The 21,997-nt window shown below is 41.0% G+C and overlaps 4 protein-coding genes across 8 annotated transcripts in view; all 4 read left to right on the top strand.

Annotated features, from left to right (window-relative positions):
* The window catches only part of si:ch73-138n13.1 (titin homolog), a 32,609-nt gene extending 26,258 nt beyond the window's left edge, over positions 1–6,351 (top strand). Inside the window, exons 8-13 of one of the 3 annotated variants that reach the window (XM_044111701.1) lie at positions 2,218–2,383; positions 2,527–2,689; positions 3,147–3,289; positions 4,217–4,359; positions 4,454–4,529; positions 4,638–6,351. In XM_044111701.1, coding sequence (XP_043967636.1) covers positions 2,218–2,383; positions 2,527–2,689; positions 3,147–3,289; positions 4,217–4,359; positions 4,454–4,529 — 691 coding nt within the window. In that variant the 3' untranslated portion in view covers positions 4,638–6,351. Of the gene's footprint in view, positions 1–2,217; positions 2,384–2,526; positions 2,690–3,146; positions 3,290–4,216; positions 4,360–4,453; positions 4,542–4,611 lie in introns of all 3 variants that reach the window. The other 2 variants (XM_044111700.1, XM_044111702.1) reach the window with 2 other exon arrangements.
* Positions 6,352–7,046: 695 nt separating this feature from the next.
* Positions 7,047–11,173, top strand: LOC122828281 (beta-crystallin B3-like). The gene is made up of 6 exons (XM_044111703.1): positions 7,047–7,383; positions 8,176–8,273; positions 8,843–8,961; positions 9,081–9,213; positions 9,326–9,468; positions 10,391–11,173. Exons 2-6 carry the CDS (start codon positions 8,199–8,201, stop codon positions 10,662–10,664), a joined length of 744 nt encoding a protein of 247 aa, XP_043967638.1. The 5' UTR covers positions 7,047–7,383; positions 8,176–8,198; the 3' UTR covers positions 10,665–11,173.
* Positions 11,174–15,195: 4,022 nt separating this feature from the next.
* On the top strand, positions 15,196–16,827 carry crybb2 (crystallin, beta B2). Its single transcript, XM_044111343.1, has 6 exons — positions 15,196–15,202; positions 15,436–15,523; positions 15,757–15,875; positions 15,975–16,107; positions 16,257–16,399; positions 16,507–16,827. The coding sequence occupies exons 2-6, from the start codon at positions 15,461–15,463 to the stop codon at positions 16,673–16,675; spliced, it is 627 nt and encodes a 208-aa protein (XP_043967278.1). The 5' UTR covers positions 15,196–15,202; positions 15,436–15,460; the 3' UTR covers positions 16,676–16,827.
* Positions 16,828–17,248: 421 nt separating this feature from the next.
* On the top strand, positions 17,249–20,960 carry ctu1 (cytosolic thiouridylase subunit 1 homolog (S. pombe)). Of its 3 annotated transcripts, none has more exons than XM_044111545.1 (3): positions 17,249–17,337; positions 18,930–19,430; positions 20,099–20,960. In XM_044111545.1, the coding sequence occupies exons 2-3, from the start codon at positions 18,935–18,937 to the stop codon at positions 20,632–20,634; spliced, it is 1,032 nt and encodes a 343-aa protein (XP_043967480.1). In that variant the 5' UTR covers positions 17,249–17,337; positions 18,930–18,934; the 3' UTR covers positions 20,635–20,960. The 3 variants fall into 3 exon arrangements, with proteins under 3 accessions (XP_043967480.1, XP_043967478.1, XP_043967479.1); XM_044111543.1 differs by lacking the exon at positions 17,249–17,337 and adding an exon at positions 17,805–17,855; XM_044111544.1 differs by lacking the exon at positions 17,249–17,337 and adding an exon at positions 17,874–18,006.
* The last annotated feature ends 1,037 nt before the right edge of the window (positions 20,961–21,997 follow it).

The following is a 21,997-nucleotide window of genomic DNA, read 5'->3' as shown; positions in this document are numbered from 1 at the left end:
GCGATTTATTATCAAACTGTTATCCTGAGAGGAGCAGCGATTACTTTTTAACCCTTTAAGGACAGAAGTAGAACAGAAGCGAAGGATCGGAGGATAAAGGGGTTTTGCTAATATTTTTAAGCAAAGACAAAATTATTATGGACTGTTATGTTATTATGTGACATTTTTCAAATCCAGCATGTTCCATGATAGACAGAAGTTGAAAGCTCAAAATAGTAATAAAATGTTATACCTATTTTATACTAACTGAACCACAAAAATGTCTCAATATGTTGTAGAAAATATTGTTAACTTTCATACCACTATTGATGCGTTCTGTAGATTTTGGAGCATCATCAGGTACCTAAAATAGATTTGATTTTGACTACTTTTGGATGTAAATTCAGGCTCCTCCTTTTACTTACACCCTTGTTTGTTTTAATGAATAAATTGGTTTATTTATTATGTATTATGTATGCTGGGAGTTTTTTGGCTTATATAATTTTCCCTGTTTTTCTCCGTTGAAGCATTTTGTTTTAGATATTTATATCTATATTTCTTTATATTTTCTACTCAATGTAATGAAACGCCTCCAATTAACCCTGTCGTTCTGTCCAACTTTAGAAAACTTCCAGGCGTTTCTGTGAAGGAGGTTCGCGCTGTACTGCATAATTTAGAGCAGCCTAATTATGCCATGAATGAAACTTACACACAGAATGTTAAGTTGTAACAAAAAGCCCGAAAACCTCAGTTCAGACAAAGCGATTGAAATGTTGTGATACTGAAAACATAGAAATCTGCTGCATGTTTTTGTTTGTCTGCCCACTTCTGTTGCGAAACCAGAACCCAAGTTCTCTTTCTTTAGACCTTTTGCCTTCTAATCTGCTTGCATGCTTATTAGCGCTCTCGTAATTATTTCCTGTGTCGTGGCAACTGAAAGGATAACAGTTTAAGATGATAGTTTTCATCTATTTAACTATTTAACCTCAGTGAAAATGTGTCTGCAATGTGTTTGGATGAGAAGGATGAGAAATGGTAACAGTTTCTGTTGGTAAACATCAGGATGTGTGGCAGAAGCCTGCCACCATGTGGATCAGTGTTGTCATGTTCAGGGGAACAATTTATGTTAGTTAATACATTTCAATGACAGAAAGTAAAACTCTACTTTAATTAACCATCACGTTCAACAATAGCAGTGTTATATTTTCAGAATAAATCTCAGCAGAGTTACTTGATCAGCTCTTCTAAAACAGAACCGTTATTCACGTTTGACAAGAGAAACCAAACCAAATGAATTGCTGAAACCCACTGAACGTTTACACATTTCACACATTTCACACATTGCAACCATGAACTTTAATGTATTTTGTTGTGATTTATTTAATGTTTTGTGGCTAAAATCTTTAGGCATAAAAACCTGAAAGGTTTGGCGTACATTTTTATCCAGTCCTCCTGACACAACGCTGGGTAGAATCAAAACCATGTAAACATTTTTTCTAACATAGGTTTGAACATCAAGAGATTGACAGTCAGATTGGCTCAATCGTAAAGTCCGGACTTTGGCTGGGACATTCCAACACATAGACATGCTTTCGTCTCATTTTATTGTAGCTCTGGCTGTATGTTTAGGGATGGTACCTTGATGAAATGGGAACCTTTGTAATCTCAAAAGGGGCATTCACACTGCGCCTGCTCAACATTCCTGCAATGGCAAAATCAGGAGCCTTATATTCCTCTTTTCTAGGGTTGCACCAATAAATCAATTTGCTTAATTTTTGGAGACCGGCCAATACTTGGCGACGTTGTTCCAGTGTTTGGTAACTTTTCAGACAAAAAAAAAAAAAAAAGTCGGTATTGGCTAAAATCTGATCAGGTAGTTTAAGGATTGGTGATCGGCCAGAAAACTGCGATTGGTGCAACCCCGACTATTTTCTGCTTTTCTGTCTGTCTCACCTCTTCATATACTCTGCCCACAAATTCATTTTTGCTCGATTCGAGCATCTGCTGCTGTAAAATTTTACATTAGCATGTAAAAGTACTTTTTACATGCTAAAATGTATTTTTTTTCAGCATTTAGTTGCAGCTTGAAACAGTGTCTATTGTCATAGGAACATGCTGCCAAGTAGAGTTTTGTGGTAATTCCTTTTGTGGTAAATTGAAAAACACAGCTGTTTCCAGTAGTTTTTATAACCCTAAGCTTTTTTTTAATTATTATTATTTCTTTTTATTCTGTGGTAGCCTCACACCTGCCACTCCAAGTTCAGAAAGCAATCTCAGCCCCTCACCGAGGAAGCCCACTCCTCTGCCCTCACCAGGCGGTCAGACCTCGCAGTCAGAGACCAGCAGCACCACGGACGGCCCGTCTCCCTCCTCCTCTGAAAGCCAGACACTTGATTTCCCCGAAGTGAGTGTGAACGATCGCTTCATAGCAAGATTCGCATCCCAGCTGTCTGTCTGATGTTTTTCACGACTGCAAAAGCACTTTAATTCTCAATTTTTTATTTTTTTATTTTTCTTTTATCCTCTCCGTACGACCCTGATAATTAGGCTCCAACAACGCTGCTGGACAACAGCGCTCTACGCTCTCGAGTCCAGCTGGGGAAGAAACGAGCCCAGCGCGTCCGGCCGTCCAAGGCGGCCCGGCCGAGCGCGGCGTCGGCTCAGGGAGACGGCGGAGACGCAGACAGCTGGCTGTACAGAGACTCAACAGGTTAGAAAAGAAACGAAGGAAAATGATGCTGCGTGTTTGTTGTTTAGTCGCAACTGTGTGGGGGGAAAAAAGATCAACTGGGATCCGTTGTGGGAAGATAATACAATATTGTCACAACATGGTGACAGTTTCAACAAACATGTAAAAAATAAAGATTTTTTTATAAAGTTATTACAGCTTTTAAGATCAGTAATCAGTCAACTTATTTTATTTGTTGTAAAACTAACATAAAAATGATATGCGTTATAAAATTTACTTTAGAAAAAAACCCAAAAGAAAGTTTGTAACCATAGTAATAAGAATACATATTGGAGAATATACAGTTAGCACACCAACAATGGGGCGACGCAGGTTCTGCTTTAGTGGGGAGGGATTTTTTTAATTTTTGGCCCGTTGCAGCGACCGAGCCTCTTTTAGTAGATGACCATCTGCTGATTGGTGCTTTTGGTTCCGACAGAGGCGAAGGCGGAGAGTAAAAACGACGAGTCTGAATCCGAGGAGCCGGCCAAGCGAGCCGAGCCGGGGCCCGTGGGGCCCGCCGGTCCCCCTCAGCCACAGAGGGTCGCTCTGTTCCCAGGAGTCGACCCTTCTGCTTTAAAGGTGAGCCGGCCGATCAGTGCATCTATCCTGCGTGGATCTATACCGCCTCACTGTTCTTGGGTCTGTAAGTCCTGTTCCATATGTTGTCATGTTACACCTACAAACACCAGTTAGCGTTTTCAGTGGTAGACAAACACCAAGTTGTCAGACTGAAGAGAGCCTGTGAACTTTTGAAGTTTTAACCAGTCAATATTTTTTATCTAAACAATCTTACCAAGTATTTTTGGTCTAGTTTCTTGTGCAAATATCTTGGTACACTTGAGTCATTATTTCACTTATTACAAGACATTTTCCCTTGTTATAAGTGAAATAATCTGCCAGTGGAATTATTACTTTTTCAATATTAAGGAATTATTGACTTAAAACAAGGTTTTAAATCTTGCTGAAAAGTTACATGTAAGTTAATTTTGTCTCATTTCAAGTGAATCCATATATTTTCACTGGAAAGTAGACAAAACAAATACTTGGTAAGACTTTGTGTTTTAGTGGTGTGGCTGTATGTTTGCAATTCTAGTTGCGCTGGAAGGGAAACCTTTGACACGACGTGGTTAGAGAGTTTTTTTCCCTCCACACAATGTTTTGCATGAAGGCCAAAAAGTAAAATGTTGCTCTCATCTTTTCCAGAGCAGCTCCTTCCTCATGTGCGATCTGTCCACTGTGTGGCTTGTGACAAACTGCAAACAGGACTTTTCAATGGCTTTCTTCTTTTGAGATGTTGAAATTAAACGGGGGGGGGGGGGGTTTAATGCAAATACATGTCACACTTTTTCTGTATTTTTAAATATTGTAAGAAAAAGTCTGTGTCATTTTCCTCCCTCCTCACATTCATTCAGTACATAAAATCCCCCATGATATAAATTGAAGATTGTGGTTGTGCATATGGATACTTTTTGCCATAACGTCTGAATATTTCCCCCCTGTCTTCAGGCCCAGCTTAAGAAGAGGGCCGACTCTGACAATCAGACCGACGGTCCGCCTCCCTCTCCCTCCCAGCAGTCTCGCTCACCCAAGTCTCCATTCCTCCCCCGAGCGGCGCGTGTGCTGCCCCCGCCTGGTGGGAAAGAAAACGGGTAAGAAACGCCAGCCGTACCTCTGTCTCTTGTTCCCCTCCACGGCTTTTCTCTCCTGATTATTTATGGTGATTTATTATTGCGCCTCCTGCAGCCAGGAGGACTCCCCGCAGTGGCTGAAGGAGCTGAAATCCAAGAAGCGCTTGAGTCACTATGAGAATGAAAGCTAAGTAAGCAAAGAGGTAAATCGTTTGTTGGTTGTTTTCTGATTATTTTGAGTTCATATGAAATATTGCTGTATTTTCTTTTAAGCTGTATTTTCTTATTCTTTGTGAAAGGTTGCCTTAACAGATGAATCTGTAAGAAAAAGAAGCCTTAACATTGGATCCAGAGAGGAGAAGTGGATCTCCAGCTGCTGATATACAAATTTTTTTTTTTTCCATGAATTACTTATTTTTCTCCCTTTCTGGGTTGCTAAATGTGCATGGTGCCTTTTTTCTTTTTCTTTTTTTAAAACAAAATTGAAAATCTATTACGGTATAAAGGAAAACAGGCAAGGACGACTTCACACTCGAACCCATGGAGGTCCTGCTGACGAAGTCTCTCCTCGGGAGAAACGAGGACGACGGAGAACAAAAGACGCCGCATTTCAGGAGACACTGAAACTCGAGGGACCACGAAGCGGCGCCATCGCCCGCGAGAGCGACAGCACGCGTGCGGGGCGTTCACCACGGTCACACAATCATTGCCATAAGAAAACATTTCAGACAGCTAATGAGGTTTTGAACATGGAGAACAAATCGTCGCCGGCTGACTCGTCAGCGGGAACGTGTCAATAGAAGATGTTATATTTGTACCCGAGAGCTAGTTTTCGAGGAACGTAAACGGTAAGATGCGTCACTACATTAGAGGCTCCTCAGATTTTTACTCTGATACACTCCACAGCCTCAACAGTCGCTGCATATTGTATATAGTGTTTGTTTTTTGTTTTTTTTTGTTGTTGATGAGGGATTGGGGGCTTTTGGACAAGTGGCCTTGCATCTGTCAATCATGCACAAAACAAATCAGCACAAACGCGTTACGAGTCGGCCCGTTTCTCCTCCTCTAACGGACTGAAGCGTAACGGCTACAAGCATCCGATATAAGCCATACCGTCGCCTGGTTTCTCTCACATCAATCATGCGTTTCCAACAGATGTGCAATCGTCCCACTGTTTGGTCCCCATTCGGTTCGCATGCACAATCTTTCCCGTCTCATCAGGCCGGTGGCTCAAACCTCTCGCTATGCTACCTTCTGTGATTTTTATTTTTATTTTTTTCTTGTTTCACTCCAATCAAATGTGAACATTTTTTAAAGCGGCCTCTCCCTTTTTACTCTCCCACAAAGCACTTTTGTCACTTGATGCACTACAGCACTCAACGTCTGCCCGCCTGACCCCCTGACCCCTCGTCTTGTCGGCCATGTCCTCTGTTTTCGTTCGGCTCGCTCGTGGAAATGCAAGCGGAAATGTCGATGGAGGCTTTCTGAGTGTTTGAGCCTGGTTTTGGATATATGTGAAATTATTTTGTTATGGATTTTGAGGGGTTTATTTTTTACGTTTTTCTTTTCTTTTTGTTTTTTTTTTTATTTGAAAGTATCTTTATTACACTCTGAGTTGTACTGGCCAGTGTCCTAAAGCAAATAAATTCTTAATAAAACATTTACTTGACTTGATTTAGAGCCCCAGCACGACTTTATTTTGTCTGTGGATGTTTGTTTTCCCAAGATCTCCCAACAGATTTTGTTTTTGTTTTTGTGGAAATACTTTTGAAAAGTGAAAGTATGTTGATTATAAATAAAAAGTAGGGATGTACTAGAAATGTTGGCAGATACTGATAACCGATATTATTTCTGTTATGGCCGATAACCGATATTCACCAGTATTATACAAACATTAAAATTGGGCCAGTTTCACTTATCAGACTGATACGATATGTTAAATAGCTAACATTGGCCGATACCGACGTTGCTGCCGATATATCGTGCATCCCTAATAAAAACTGATGAATGCATTATGCAATGCGAATGCATTGTGTTTTGTTTTGCATAGTGAGAGTAACTTCACTGTCAATGTATGAAAGCACCGACTCCCTTCTGATCTCTGCACATTACACAAACTCAAAGATCAATAAACTTTAAATTCTAATGAACATTCAACGTTTGAACGGGAAGACATTTTAAATAGCCAAAATAAATAAATAAAATGAATTATGAAGTCACCATAAACAAAACTGTCCTTCAAAAACGGGGCCAGTTGAGACCACAGCAAAAGACTGAAGACTTGTGTCGTCCAGTCTTTGGCAGAAAGAGAGAAAAGAGAAAAACAAAAAATCATGCGATGCACCAATTTATTGTCTATTGAGTCAGGTTGACGTGCAACTCCTCCTCCTAAAGGTCAGATTAGTTTGACAAATCAGTCGACCTTTCAAAGACAGAATTGCACAAGGATTGGCTTTCTTAAGGAAAGACTTCTAAAGGAAAGCAGTTGCTGGATTTTATTTAGGGGCATCGGAATTGGTATTTAATTAAGATCCTTAATTGTAAAAAAAAAAAAGGCTAAATCTATGTTTTTTTTTCTTTTTGCAACCATTGGCTCCTTTGTTTTGGTCGCGCTTACTAAAATATGCTGAAATGTCTGTCTGTAACGTGGTAAAATATGAAAAGTGGGGTTGATGAAGTTGGGATGCGGGGAAGCCTGCGTGTGTGTTTGTGCTGAGCAGGCCTGTTTGCTGAATCCTCTTGGCTCTCTCTGTGTGCGCCCACACACAGAGGTCGCTGGCAGCCCGGGCGGCCGGCTGGCAGGGCGGGCGGACGGGCAGGGCAGCCCGTGCCAACACAGCTGCCTATTGAGAGGCAGCGTTACGGACACAATGTGAGCGACAGACTTGCTGTATCAACAGCTCCCCCTTTTCTGCTGTTGTGGCCAGAAATAAGCCATAAATACCCCCCCCCTCTTCGTCTCTGGCCTCTAATGGCTCGACCCCTCCAAACACCGAGTGGCACAAAAGCAGAGGGACGCGACCACTTCCTTTCAGGCATACCAAGGTAAAAAATAAAATGAATAAATAAAAATCGTTGATCTGGACGACGGGGATCAATAATATTGGCTTGTTATCTGCTGGGCATTGGAATTAGAGGGTGTGACAAGAACAACAATCCAGCTTTGGATTTATTTATGGATAGTGACTATCCATGGTGTCTAGTTACATTTACTCAAGTTACTTTTTGGAAGGAAAAAAAAAAACAACCTTTGGGAGTATTTTTACTTCGCTGTACATTTTTTTTTTACTTTTACTTGAGGATTTTTATTATGAAGTATTGCTGCTCTTGAGTAAGATATCTGGATTCTCTGCCCAGTGTGAGTAACTTCACTGAATGGAGAACAAGCTGGTTTTAACCAAGTATAACTCACCAGACGCACACACCTGCAGTTTCTGTTTAAAACTCTTTACCCTTAAAGAAACTGATTTGGAAAACGCGTCGTTTGTCTGATTTTGTTATTTTGTAATCATGTCATTTCTTCTCTGTCTGTAAGATACCAAAATTTCCAAACAAATTTATATTTCCGGGCTGCCTGATTATGTAATTCCAGTACTTGAGTATTCTTCAGTAATTTCTTGGATGGCTACATTTTACTGTTACTTGAGTAAAAATAGGTTGAAGTCGGCCTACTCCTACCTGAGAACAATTTTTGAGTGTTCTACCCAGCTCTGCTCATAAAGGACAGTCAGAAAACAGTTCCTGACAGAAAGCTTCTCTCCTGATGCGTCCATATCTGTCGCTGTGTGACCGCTTTATGGATGTTGCTTTGTCCGTGTGTGCGCTGCTCCCACACAGTGGAGGAGCAGTGGATCGGGAGGATGTCGGAGCACCAGAGCGCCCCGGAGCAGCTCGCTGCTGGGAAGAGCCAGGGTGGAGCTGGAGCCGCCTATAAGGTACCGCAGCAGCTGTCTGCGCACAGATTAAACCTTGTTTGTCCAAAATATAACTACTATTATCTCCAGTTGTGTTTAGACATCTATGAATAAAAATAAAGTGCTCTGCAATGACACAAAGTTCTTAGCAAGTATTTTTGGTCTAGTTTCTAGTACAAACATCTTGGTACACTTGAAATGAGGTAAGACTAACTTAGTAGTAACTTTTTAACAAGCTATCAGAGCTTGTTTTAAGTCAATAGCACCTTGATATTGATGTAAAAGGTCTTGTTCCATTGGCAGATTATTTCTTGTTAAAAGTGAAATAATTTGCCAGTTCTTTTTAATCAATATTAAGGAATTATTGCCTTAAAACAAGCTATACATCGCTGAAAGGTTACTCGTAGGTTATTTTTGTCTAACTTCAAGTGTGTGCTAGAATATTTGTGCTAGAAACTGGACCAGAAATGTTTGGTAAGAACTTTGTGTTTGTTCAGTGTAGCTTTAAAAAAAAAAAAATCACCGAGATGGAGAGAACGCAGTGGATTTGACACAATGAGAAAGACCTCTGAATGCACATTTCTGTGCAGGTGGTGGTGTTTGAGTTTGAAAATTTCCAGGGCTGTAAGGCGGAGTTTTCCTCAGAGTGCAAACATGTGACGGAGAAGGGCCTGGAGAAGGTCGGCTCTTTGATCGTGGACTCAGGGCCGTGAGTAATGCTCCATCCAGTCCCCTTGAAAAACCTCTTTGCTGTATTACGCGGTCCAGTTGACGAAGTTAAACCCCACTTTCCCACCTTCACACCTTCCACCGGTTTCTGTTGCTCAGCTGGGTGGGGTATGACCGACACGGGTTCACAGGAGAGCAGTTTGTTCTGGAGAAAGGCGAGTATCCACGCTGGGACACCTGGACCAACAGTCAGCGCAGCTTCTCCCTCCTGTCGCTAAGGCCGCTTAAAGTGGTGAGTGACGCGTTTCAGGTTTGTTGCGTAATTCTTCCTACCATAGCTGTGCTGCTTTGTTGCTGTTTTGATTAGTTAACAATGACTGGAGACATTTGTTTCTGCTGTTTAGGATAGCGCTGAACACAAGCTCCACCTCTATGAAAGCCCTGGCTTCACCGGCAGGAAGATGGAGATTGTCGATGATGACGTGCCCAGCTTGTGGGGCCACGGTTTTCAAGATCGGGTAGCGAGCGTCAAGGCTCTCAAAGGAACGTGAGTTTTTTTCAGAATCTCTTATAATAATGGCTTTATTTTTGTTTTTTCTTTTTCACTGATTGTAACTATTTTGTTGCTATAGTTTGTAACTTAGTGCCTCATTGGAGGGAGAGGATGTTTTTCCTCAGTATTCCTTGTTAAAAATGTTACAGTCTCAGAAGCAGCCTAGCTGTTTTCCACTCCACCATTTAAAGCAGGAGTGCTACATGGGCTAAAATCGTCAGTTCAAGTGTTTATATAGGTATATATATATATAAAGTGTTAAAATAATGTTTCCTCCAGTTTGCTTCTTATTCTGCGTTTGGCCAAGTCAAAATATTTAGTTTGTTTTCTGCTAAAATAAATAAAAAAAACAACACTTGCTGTATTTAGCATTTGTTTTACTAAAACAGATTTGAGTCCACCCAGGTGTACTTTAGAGTATAAGTCAATGAGTAAATGAGTCATATGCTAGCTGCTAATGAGCCATATGCTAGCTGCTTTTGGTCTATTTGCTTATTATGTTGCTAGCAAGCCAGGAGCTAGCCAGCAAGTATTAGCAGCTTGTTACCAGCAGCTTTAATAACCTTGAGTTGTAGAGTGCAGTGAATGAAGATGTTTGCACCCTATATGGCTGATAGAAAGTAGAATATAGGAGATTATATTTCATAGAATATATGAGATTATATTTCATAGAATATATGAGATTATATATGAGATTATATTACCAAATTTATGACCCATGATTAACGTATTTGAGGCCAATTTACACCATCTTTAATGAATTTAAGACATGTTAAGTCCCTGGTTTTAGATAAATAAATTTACGAGTTTTTAAGAATTTTAAGGATGCCTCACTGCCAAAGAGCCCAAGGACCGGCTCCTGTCTGAGGTGTTCCCAGGAGCGAACCCCTGCGTGACTCCTTTTGTCTTCGTCCAGGTGGGTGGGCTACATGTACCCAGGCTACAGGGGCCGCCAATACATCTTCGAACGAGGAGACTTCAAACACTGGAACGACTGGGAGGCCCCCTCTCCCCTGATCCAATCTGTCCGACGTGTGCGGGACATGCAGTGGCACAAGAGAGGATGCTTCATCATTCCTGACCCCGACCCCACTCCCGCCCCTGCTCCCGGCCCAGATCCTGATCCGGCTCCTGCTCCGTCTCCGGCTCCTCCTGCCCCTCCCGCGACCGGCGGTGGCCAGCTGAGCTAGATCCTCGCCTGCCCTCTCAAACTCCAGCTCTGCCCCAAAGCGCCGGCCCTCTGCCCTCACCTAACCATGGCAAACGCTACTTGTAGCCAGTCACGAGTGCCATGTGTGGCAAATAAAGGTTGTTTGACCTGAAATCCGTTGGTGATGTTATAATTGTGTTGCAAGTTGGACATTTTATTAAGGTTTGCAAAAATAAAAAAATAAAAAATCCAGAACATAAATGTAAAATTGGCCTCTATTTAAAAGTAATTTATACTGTAGATTTGGAGATTTATTTTTTTTCTTTTCCATGAAGTAAACCACAGTTATGTTTCAACTATGTTTGCTTTTTAAGCCCCATGTGCTACTTTTGGTGACTGTTTTCCTATTTTAGTCTGCTGCATCAAATCTCATCCAGTCTTAGAAGCACATGACTGATTCAGTGAATATGTGGATATACAGCAACGGAAATGATGTCACGCTGTATGTATGCTTGCTATTAAAATAGAGTACACCAATTTCCCTGCCATAGGCGTCATTGTTCATTTTAAAGTATATGACTCTCAGCAGAAACTAGATATTTACATAAAACGTGACAATGTGAAAGGACACGACCGTTTTAGTCCTCACTGTCGACAATTGATCGGACTAACCCTTTCTTGTTGTAAGTCAGCTAGGATTACCAAACTTACTTATATTTCATAAAAGCCAGAATGATTAGCATTTCTAATATGTTCATTCTTAAATTTATATAAACTAGAATTGCTACTCCTTTTGGGAAAACCCAAATCTTGATGTCAATATTTTGTAAGTGTTTGATTAATTAGAGATTCTTTTTTTTTTTTTTTTTTACAAAAAAGAAGTCTTGCATGCACAAGTTTGGATTTATTGTGGTTTTTGTATAATATGCATATGGGTCATAATTATACATATGGGCACAAATGTAACATCCACCTCCATCTATACAGCATTTTTCAGCTTTTGCTTTGTCGTCACATTTTTCATGTTTTCATTCTCACATGTTTCAGGTCATCAAACTATTTTTTCAATTAAACATAGATCAGTAAATATAAAGATGATGATTTCATTTACTGATGGGGAAAAGCTATTTAAACCAGTCTGGCCCTCTGTGGAACATGAACTAATCCACTTTTAAAATCACAAATTAACTGGAATGAAAAAGTGGTGGATTTTAAAAAAAAATCTGAGTTTATGGGGCATGATGTGGTGGCGCAGGGGGTTAGCACGCCCCACGTTTGGAGGCCTTAATCCTCGACGCGGATGTTGTGGGTTCAACTCCCGGTCCCGACGACCTTTGCCGCATGTCTTCCCTCTCTCCTCACCCCCTTTCCTGTCTGCCTACTGTCACAAAAATACGATCCACTAGCGCCGCAAAAACTCTTCGGGGAAAAAAATGGGAAAAAAATATATAAATCTGAGATTATTCACTCGTCACACTTAGACTAAATTACTACCAGATCTTGACTCCTAAGAACATGAAGAAAGCCGTAACATTTCAAAAAGCATCCCGTAATGCTCCAGTCTTCGGGAGCATTATGGGACGATGCACATGACAACGATGCACATGACAACGTTGCACATCGTTGTCATCGACTGTTCAGGCCAGTTTGTGATTTGCAGACTCGGGTTTCGCTACAGGACGATGATACGAATAAGTCTACATTCCAATGTCCCAAAAATGAAAATATGAATACTGTGAAGTAGTCCAGGCTTTGGCCAAGTCAAAGCCTGAAGTCTGATGTGAATTCTGCAAGGAAGATGTAGAGTAAAGTAATATAAAAAACTCATTGCCAGTTATCTGAAATGCCTGGAGGAAGTTGTAGTTGTTGCCACCAATGATGACACAGTCAATTGTTAATTAGGGGCAATTACTTATTTTCTTTTTTACATAGTTGGTTTGTATAGTTTTTTTTTTCTCATAACATTTAAATGCAACAAAGAAGCAAAAACAGAAGTAACTTGTAGCTCTTAACACTCATGAAAAATTGGACTGGACTGAAAAATTAGAACAGACAAATCAGGCTCCACGGTGCCCTGACCTTCATCTCGTTGAAAACAGGTGGATATGCTGCACCTAAAACCCAGGTCTGTCTAACAAAACCAGCTTAGATGAACTCTAAAAATTCTGCCTTGATGAACAGCAACATTTGAAGAGACATTAACAAAATACAGATGATGCTGTCGGTATATGAATAAATCAAATCAAATTTTATTTGTATAGCACATTTCAGCAGCAAGTCATTTCAAAGTGCTTTGCATCAAATCAAACACAAAAACACAAAGTGATGCAACATAGAATCAAGATTGAAAACAAGACATAAAGTCAAGTTCCATCAATAAATTTGCAATTGATTACGTTTCAAATACAACTCTAAACAGGTGGGTTTTTAGTTGAGATTTAAAGGAAGTCAGTGTTTCAGCTGTTTTACGGTTTTCTGGAAGTTTGTTCCAGATTTTTGGTGCATAGATGCTAAATGCCGCTTCTCTTCATTTCTGGGAACGCAGACCAGAACCAGAAGACCTGAGAGGTCTGGAAGGTTGATACAACAGCAGCAGATATTTAATGTATTGTGGTGCTAAACCATTCAGTGATTTATAAACTAACAGTATTTTAAAGTCTATTCTTTGAGCTACAGGGAGCCAGTGGAGGGACTTTAAAACTGGTGTTATGTGCTCTATCTTCCTGGTTTTAGTTAGAACGCCAGCAGCAGCATTCTGGATCAGCTGCAGCTGTTTGATTGATTTGTTGGACAGGCCTGTGAAGACACCAATAATCAATGCGACTGAAGATAAACGCAGGGATGAGTTTCTCTAGATCTGGCTGAGACATTAGTCCTTTAATCCTGGAAATGTTCTTCAGGTGATAGAAGGCTGTCTTTGTGACTGTCTTTATGTGGCTCTGAAGGTTCAGGTCAGAGTCCATCACTACTCCCAGGTTTCGGGCTGATCGCTGGTTTTTAGTTGTAATAACTGAAGTTGTTCACTGACTCTAGATCTATAACTCTAGATCTATAACTCTAGATCTATAATTCTAGATCGTTCCTCTTTAGGTCCAAAAATAATAACGTCAGTTTTGTTTCTGTTCAGCTGGAGAAAGTTTTGGTACATCCACACATTTATCTGTTCTAAGCATCTGTTTAGTGATTGGATGGGGTCAAAGGTCACCTGGTGACATCGTAATGTAGAGCTGTGTGTCATCTGCATAGTTATGGTCGCTAATATTAATATAAAGCGGTCCGGAGCAATACATCAACTTTTTTGAGTATGATCATTTTTAATTTCCTTATTTATATCCTCTTTTTTTCTATTTTCAGTCAAATTTCTCTTTAAAACATGTTCCCTTTCATTCTGTAAAGTTTTTACTGTAGTCTAAATTCAGATGTCACTGTAGTGGCAAATCACATAACTACTTGAGGTCATACAAACAAAATGTACTAATAATAATTTTATGATTGTCAAAAATAATAAAAAATCAGCCAGAAAGAAAAATTGTGACTGCTAAAATTCTGAAGATTTATTTTGGTTTGCTTCAGCTTCATCATCCGCAACGATCTTTGTCACGACTTTGTGGTCACCAGAATCAAACATGCTGCAATCTTTTCCGACCTAAATGCAAATGAGGTGTTTAAAGAGACTATACCAAAATCTGTCAAAAGTCCTCATGCCAGCTGATTATCTTGACTCTTGTACCTCTTGTGACGTCATTGATCAAACTTAAACACACAGCCGAATTCCCAGTGTTTTCTTTGTAGCGGCCTTTAAAAACGTTACGTTTTGTGAAGTCTTGGAGTGGAAATCTATGCTACCATACCCAGCTGTGTTTTTGTTTCTGTGTTGGATTGTTGGTGAAATAAAAAATGCATAAAGTAGATTATAACAAAAAAAAAAGGTAACGGTGTTACGACAAACACTCAGATGACGTGTTTTTTCTTTTGTAGTTAAAATTATGGAAGTAAATATGTGACATCAGGATTTGAATAAAAAATGGAAGGAATCTGAGAGAACATTCATCTTGCTCACCTATTTTCTGACAACATTCAAATTGCATATCCACTTTCTTTTTTCTTTTCAGTTTTTTTTTATTTTTTACCCTGGATAACAAATCATAAGAGGCGCACAATTTCGGATATCTGTTTCCACTGCGTTCCCCCTGAGCTTGAACCTCCACAGCACAGTAAAACCCGTCTTTTCCTATCTTTCTCCCGCTCATTGTGGCTGTGGGACTCTTGGCACTGTTTGTGCTGAATCATGTGGATATCAAACAATGACTGGCTGGACAAAACTGACAAGTAATGAAATAACTTTGTGGGAGGATGACCCTCTGGGGTTGGTTGGGTGGGGTGGGTTGGAGCTGCAGTGTGAGGGTGGGCGGTGGTATACAGTGACCCCCTCGTTGTAGTCGGGTTGGCCTATGGCAGGGCGATCTGCTGGCTGGCTCGGCCGCTGTGGGTTCTGTTGGCAGATTTTCCCCCCCTGGGCGTTCAGTATATATTGAGCCCCCCGTGCCGACACAAACACACTGGCACCAACAGGTACTGGTAAGGGGTTTGTGCTCATCATGCCCATTTTTATTTCTCATAACTATTTACAATTGATTGCTTGGATACTGTCTATAGCTATATGTCCGGTGTTTCTTCTCTTTTTTCTTTTTTACATATTTTATACAAAATATGCCTAAAAAGATTTGTTTCTATTTTAAATGTGAAAAAATATATATATCAGTATGGACTAGAATCGGTCGCATTATAACACTGTCAGTGTTTCCTTACAGGTTTATCCTTGCCAATCTGTTCACCATGGCCACAGATCACCAGATCCCTGCATCCAAGCAGCAGCAGCCAGGAAGCAGTGCGTTTAAGGTGAGAGGAACGCATGTACAACCAGCACTGCAAAAAAAAAGAACACACAACGTCTTACCAAGTATTTTTGATCTAGTTTCTGGTGAAAATATTTTAGTGCACTTGAAATGTGACAAAACTAACTTACAAGTAACTTTTCAGCAAGATATAGGAGCTTGTTTTAAGTCAAAAGTTTCTTAATATTGATGAAAAAGTACAAGTTCAACTTTTGTTTTGGCCCGTGCGATGCACAGCTCGTCATCTACGAGCAGGAAAACTTCCAGGGCCGCTGCCATGAGCTGACCGGGCCCTGTAACGACCTCCAGGAAGCAGGCGTGGAGAAAGTGGGCTCCATACTGGTGCTGTGTGGACCGTGAGTATGTTTCAGAGGCCTGCATAAAAAATAATTAGAGCGCAACAGACAAAACGGAGGACTGACGTGTGGCTGCGTCTCTTTCCTCCGTCCTGTCAGATGGGTGGGATACGAGCAGGCCAGCTGTAAGGGGGAGCAGTATGTGTTTGAGAAGGGGGAGTATCCTCGCTGGGATTCCTGGACCAACAGCAGGCGTAGCGACACCATTGTTGCATTCCGCCCAATTAAAGTGGTGAGAAAACACAGAACGCATTTTTAGTTCACCTCATCATCATCATCATCATCATCATCATCATCATCATCATCATCATCAGCCAGCTGCCCAACATGATGCTAGACTGTCTTGGCTGATTTCTTGCTTTCTCTCTCTCTCCCTCCCAGGACAGCCAGGAGCACAAGATTGTCCTTTACGAAAACCCAAGCTTTGCAGGGAAGAAGATAGAAATCATAGATGACGATGTTCCCAGCTTCCACGCTCATGGCTACCAGGAGAAGGTGTCCTCTGTCCGGGTCCAGAGCGGCACGTAAGTTTCTATTCCAGACAGATGATGATGATGATAATGAGTGACTTGGAAAAAAAAAAATCTGAATAGTTTCACCTCTGACATGCAATTTCCTCCTCATGCCCCAGCTGGGTTGGCTATCAGTACCCAGGTTACAGAGGCTTTCAGTACCTGTTTGAAAAGGGGGAGTATAAGGACAGCGGCGAGTTCGGAGCTCAGATTCCCCAGATCCAGTCAGTTCGGCGCATCAGAGACATGCAGTGGCATCAGAGGGGCGCTTTTCACCCCGTCAACTAAGCTTGTGACTCTTCCCTGTTGTGATTTCTGTCTCTGAAAGCCTTGACCCCCATCTAGCCGCAGCATCTTTGAATTTCAGCTACACCATTCAGCATTTGTTATCTACTGCAGCTGTTGTTGTAGCAGTGGCATTCTTTGGAGCAAACTAATAAAACCTTGTTGCTTAACATTTCCCCCTGGTGATGTGTTTTATTCCCATTCTGTAACTTAGGAGTTAGTTTCATCTGTGAATTTGAAGAGAAACATCACAAGTATGAACAACGCCTTGGAAACGTATTCAGGCCTTTTAAGCTTGTTGAGGTTGTGTCTCTTTACAACCACAAACTTCAGTCTAGTTTGTTGAGATTTTATGTGAAAGACCAATATAAAGGAGAAACATAAATCTGAAAAGTGCCTTCATTTGATGAGACTTTATACAACAACCGAGTGTCTTCAGTCAGAGGCTTCTTTAGAGACTTTTTTGCACTTATTGCATTTACTTCGTTTTATTGTATATAATATATGACGGACTTCCTGTTTTTGATTTAATGCTTTTATTTTGATAAGAAAGCTTCCGCTGTTTATAGAACTACAGTTTAACGACAAAAGGAACGGAAAACAAGTTTGCAACAAGGTTGTAAAATTTATCTCGTTATTAGCAGCCCCTTTGATAGAGGTACAAGGTATGTTCATTTTGTAAATAAGAACATTTCTTTTATTGATTGGTCGGAAATGTAAATTTGTTTTATTGTATACAAACACTAGGGCATAGCTTTGACTTAGAGTTGATATTTTTGGTAGTGAACATTATTTTTAGTTGATACGTCACAGTTGTAAGAGCGTGATTTTGTAGCTTACACTGTCTTGTGTGTGTGTGTGTGTGTGTGTGTGTGTGTGTGTGCGTGCGTGTGTGTGTGTGTGTGTGTGTGTGTGTGTGTGTGTGTGTGTGTGTGTGTGTGTGTGTGTGTGTGTGCATACAGCTCTTACGGTGAAACTCAGCGTTTACTCCCGATAAACCTCACTGTTCATCAGTAAAGCCAAAATCCTTCATTTGAGGGATTGTCTGCTACAATGGTTTTGAATTAATGCTAAAGTCTGCAGCCAGATTTCTGTCCATAAGAGAAATTACCCACTGATGTCCAATGATAACCTCCGACCGATAGGATGCGCTGCAGGGCTTTTCGCCCCCGCTTGCTTTTGCGTAAGGAGAAACATGGTGTAGCTGCATTGTAACATGCGGCTCTTTTCGTTTGTCAGAAACGGTTTCTGATAAGATAAACGTAGGTTCCAAGACGTTTTTCTAGTGTTCCTGGTTTCCACGTCTCTTGTTCAAATCTCGTCTTACATAAAACGTCGGTATGCAAAAGTTACATTTTTAAATGTGTATTACGTTAGCTAGCTAGTGAAATGTCTTTCTGGCGTTCACGTTGGCCGCTTTGGTTTTAGATTGGGCTTTAAAATACACAGAACCATTAGTTTTTAGCGCTTTTAACACCTTTCTTCCTCCCGTCTTTATTGCTGTAAAATGTATCTTATTTAATGAGCTAACATGAGAACAGCACCGCAGTTTAGCCCCGCGAGGTTCTGCCATTCATTACACATCGAAAACTTAAAGCTGCTGGGTGACTTTGTCCATTTTACATCTTGATACATTTGACAATCCAATCCTGAAATGCAATATTATGAGATAAGATGCACTGCATTCTGCCACTGATAATGTCATACAATAATGAAAACGTTTTTCATTTCAGAATGTAGGTTCTTTACGAACTACATGAATCCAGTGTTGCATATTTTTGTCAGATGTTTCTGTAATATACCATAGATCTATATTAACTTGTTGCACGTTTCAGAGAAACAAGTTAATGTGAGATTTTAAAGAGTCTTCTCACTGTGTTTGCCTGCCTGCTGCCCTTCCTGAGCTCTGCACTGGTGGCTGCCCAATCACTTAGTCCAATCCTCCTCTTTCTTGGCACGTTGAAAAAATGCTTCTCAACAACTTACTTCCTCGAAGTTCTTGAAGATTTTAATACATAGTTGATTTGTGATCTTAGTGGCAGCTATATTCTTTATTTAAAAACAAAGCACAAAAGACAACATGTTTTTTTTTTTGGAGGTTGCCATGGTTGAAAGAAGGAGGATTTTTAGCTTTGCTCCCTTTCTGCTCTTCCAGTTTAAATAAATGGAAGAGCTTATGAGGACACTTCCTGTGTCCTTGTGAGTTCAGTTTCTTCCTTTCTCATCTCTTAAATCAAATTTGTCAATATTTCCGCAGCCAGGATGCCTGTCCTGTGCAGCAGCTGCTCCGAGAAGCGCGCTGTGCTGAAACGTCCAAAAACCGGCCACTCTCTGTGTAAGGCGTGCTTCTTCTGGGCGTTTGAGGAAGAGGTGCATCGGACCATTGTGGCGGCAAAGCTCTTCAGACCCGGGGAGACCGTTGGCATCGCCGCCTCGGGTGGAAAGGACTCCACTGTGCTCGCACACGTCATGAAGCTTCTGAACGAGAGGCACAGCTACGGACTTGAACTCATGCTCATATCCGTGGATGAGGGAATCACCGGTTACCGAGACGACTCCTTGGAGACGGTGAAGAGAAACCAACAACAATACGAACTGCCGCTGAAGATTGTCTCGTACGAGGAGCTGTACGGCTGGACGATGGACGCCATAGTGAAGCAGGTGGGACTGAAAAACAACTGCACCTTCTGCGGGGTGTTCAGGAGACAGGCGCTGGACCGAGGAGCCGTTATGCTAAAAGTGGACAAGATTTGTACAGGTAATCTGGGTCAGTGGGGCGATTTACTATGAGTAGCTCTCAACGTTTCTACACAATCTTAAATGTGTAGAATCTTAAAGTTTCTACACAAACTTAAAAATGAGGATGTCTGCGCTTGATCCTTAAAAAAAGTAATGTATCTAAAAAATTAAGGCCTTGAAATGTCTTAAATTCATTTTAAAAAAGTACATTAATCACAGGTCTTAAATTTTGTCGTGGCAGGACTATAATCTCATATGAAGGTTTTTTTTTTTTTTTTTTTTTAGCAGGACTCTTAGACAAAAGTACATTCTAATATAACCTTGCTTGTTAGCTTTTTTTGCATAGGTATTTGCAATTTTATTACCCTTTTGGCTAGGTGCCTTCTGTGCAATAAAAAACCAAAACTTTTAAGCTTGAAATTTCTGTTTTTGCTATTCTTGATTGTAGTACAGTACAACAGGACAGCCCATCCATCCCCTATTTTTATAGTTGTTCATTTATTTGTATGCATTTATTTGTAGGTATTTAATTAAAGGTGGCATTAAAAAGGTCTTAAATGTATGTTGGTGAAACTTGATACCTTGTAAATAATTATAAATTGCCTGAATTTCTAAAAAGGACAGTAAGCAGTGAACACTACAAAGCGTGTCTTTAAATAACGCTATGTGCTTTCTTTTTCTTCTCAGGTCACAATGCCGATGACGTGGCAGAAACGGTTTTAATGAACATCTTGCGTGGGGACATAGCTCGTCTACGTCGCTGCACCGCCATTTCCACAGCCAGCGAGGGCGACGGAGTCGTGCCTCGCTGCAAACCCCTTAAGTACGCCTATGAGAAAGAGATTGTCCTGTACGCCTACTTTAAGAAACTGGACTACTTTTCAACAGAGTGCATATACTCCCCTAACGCCTATCGAGGCTACGCAAGGACCTTCCTCAAGGACCTGGAGAGTATACGGCCCAGCTCAATAATGGACATCATCCACTCCGGTGAGAACCTGTCTGTTCGCGAGGGGGTGAAGATGCCGGTCCAGGGGACCTGCAGCCGCTGCGGCTACATCTCCAGCCAGGTGCTCTGTAAGTCATGCGTGCTGCTGGAGGGCCTGAATCGCGGTCTGCCTAAGCTGGGCATAGGGAAGCACCACCGCCTGCACGAGAAGATTCTCTCCCAGCAGCCTCTGACAGAGCGCGAGAAGAGGAAGCTCAAATCAGTAGACTTTTGATGGTATCTATGTGTTTATCTAAAGGTTTAAGATGAATTTTTTTAAGCATAGTTTCAGCAGCAACAGCTTTCAACTGGAGTGTTGAATGTGCTTTTTACTGGAGTTATGAAATTAATATTTTCTACCGACTATACATCATTTCATACTCGCTTTGACAACTGGTAGTTTAAATAATCGGTGACATTTGAGCGTTCTCTCTTGAGAAATCATGAAAAGCTTAACCATAAAGAAAAGTAACATAAGCATTGGTTTAAGGAAATGGAAGAATGGGACAAACTGATCCAGAGATGTTTTATGAACTATAATAAATTATTTTTTGATCCACATGATTTATTCTGCTTGTGTGATTATTGGCATGAATTCAGGATTCATAAAATCCATATTTTATGTTCCATGAAAACCAAAAGTAAAATAAATGCATTGCATGTAAACATTACACTTCACATCTTCATAAATGTTTACATATGAAGTTCCTCAATAAGCTAAAAAAGATGGAAAAACTTAATTTGTTCTGCACTTATCTATCTTGGACGCATCCCACAGAGCCAAGGTGGGATGATCAGAAATGTCAGAGAGATTAAAGGTCTGTAGAGACTGCGTCTGGAATCAGAAACCAGCTTTGGAAGTTCTGTAATGTTACTAAACTTTCTGAATATCCACTCACCTTTTCCTCTCACTTCATAAAAGTCAGACGACTGTCCTCTGTGCTCTCATCTCGAACAGCCCTGGCGCAAGGCGCTTCCGGGAGCATCAGCAGTCCTGCTAGACTCTTTAACATCTAATAAACAAAATCCAACAAGGGTGTAAAGAAAAGCTCCAGTGCAAGACGCTACTGAGGGCATCACCAGTCTTGCTAGAAAGCCATTAGCTTTAAGAAAAATCAATAAAGTAATGATCTCCAGATGTCTCTTTTTCCTTGTGGGAAATTAGTCCTTAAGCCCTCAGATATCACAACTAATCAGTCACTCAAAGTGTAATGAGGTCTGAACGAGGAGCGTCAGAAGCTCTCTCCACCTCTCAGGCCGCCTGGGTCAAGGCCAGATGTTGATGGCATTGGTTCCTCAAAGTTCTCTTCCATGTGTGCTGGTCCTGAGAAGTTGATTTCATGGACTGAGGGAAGAAACCATTCAGGGGACTGTTCATTTCCAAGGACCTTCTTGCACTGCATCATCTTGGCATGTTGCTCATCCTCAACACCTCCTTTCCTTGTTCTCTTTCTTGGGATGCAAGGGGGAAGACGTTGGGGGAGCCGGCTCCCCAGCAAAGCTTCCCTGGTGACATGGGGAGCCTCTTCTTGCAGGTCAAAGCCACATGAGAAGCTGAAGGTGGCAGGACGTACCTAAATACTTTATTGAAGTCTTGT

This window comes from Gambusia affinis, linkage group LG03 (assembly GCF_019740435.1).
Source record: "Gambusia affinis linkage group LG03, SWU_Gaff_1.0, whole genome shotgun sequence".
In the NCBI taxonomy this organism is placed as follows: Eukaryota; Metazoa; Chordata; class Actinopteri; order Cyprinodontiformes; family Poeciliidae; genus Gambusia; species Gambusia affinis.
This window is presented reverse-complemented; position numbering and strand designations above follow the sequence as displayed.

Bases quoted from the DNA above. Each gene is read 5' to 3' on its own strand.
- LOC122828281 (XM_044111703.1), top strand. From the start codon at position 8,199: ATGTCGGAGCACCAGAGCGCCCCGGAGCAGCTCGCTGCTGGGAAGAGC. The intron at 8,274-8,842 runs GTACCGCAGCAG...ATTTCTGTGCAG, and splicing joins GAGCTGGAGCCGCCTATAAG to GTGGTGGTGTTTGAGTTTGA. The intron at 9,214-9,325 runs GTGAGTGACGCG...TCTGCTGTTTAG, and splicing joins CGCTAAGGCCGCTTAAAGTG to GATAGCGCTGAACACAAGCT.
- crybb2 (XM_044111343.1), top strand. From the start codon at position 15,461: ATGGCCACAGATCACCAGATCCCTGCATCCAAGCAGCAGCAGCCAGGA. The intron at 15,524-15,756 runs GTGAGAGGAACG...TGCGATGCACAG, and splicing joins CAGGAAGCAGTGCGTTTAAG to CTCGTCATCTACGAGCAGGA. The intron at 16,108-16,256 runs GTGAGAAAACAC...TCTCCCTCCCAG, and splicing joins CATTCCGCCCAATTAAAGTG to GACAGCCAGGAGCACAAGAT.
- ctu1 (XM_044111543.1), top strand. From the start codon at position 17,819: ATGCGCTGCAGGGCTTTTCGCCCCCGCTTGCTTTTGC. The intron at 17,856-18,929 runs GTAAGGAGAAAC...ATATTTCCGCAG, and splicing joins TCGCCCCCGCTTGCTTTTGC to CCAGGATGCCTGTCCTGTGC. The intron at 19,431-20,098 runs GTAATCTGGGTC...TTTTCTTCTCAG, and splicing joins AGTGGACAAGATTTGTACAG to GTCACAATGCCGATGACGTG.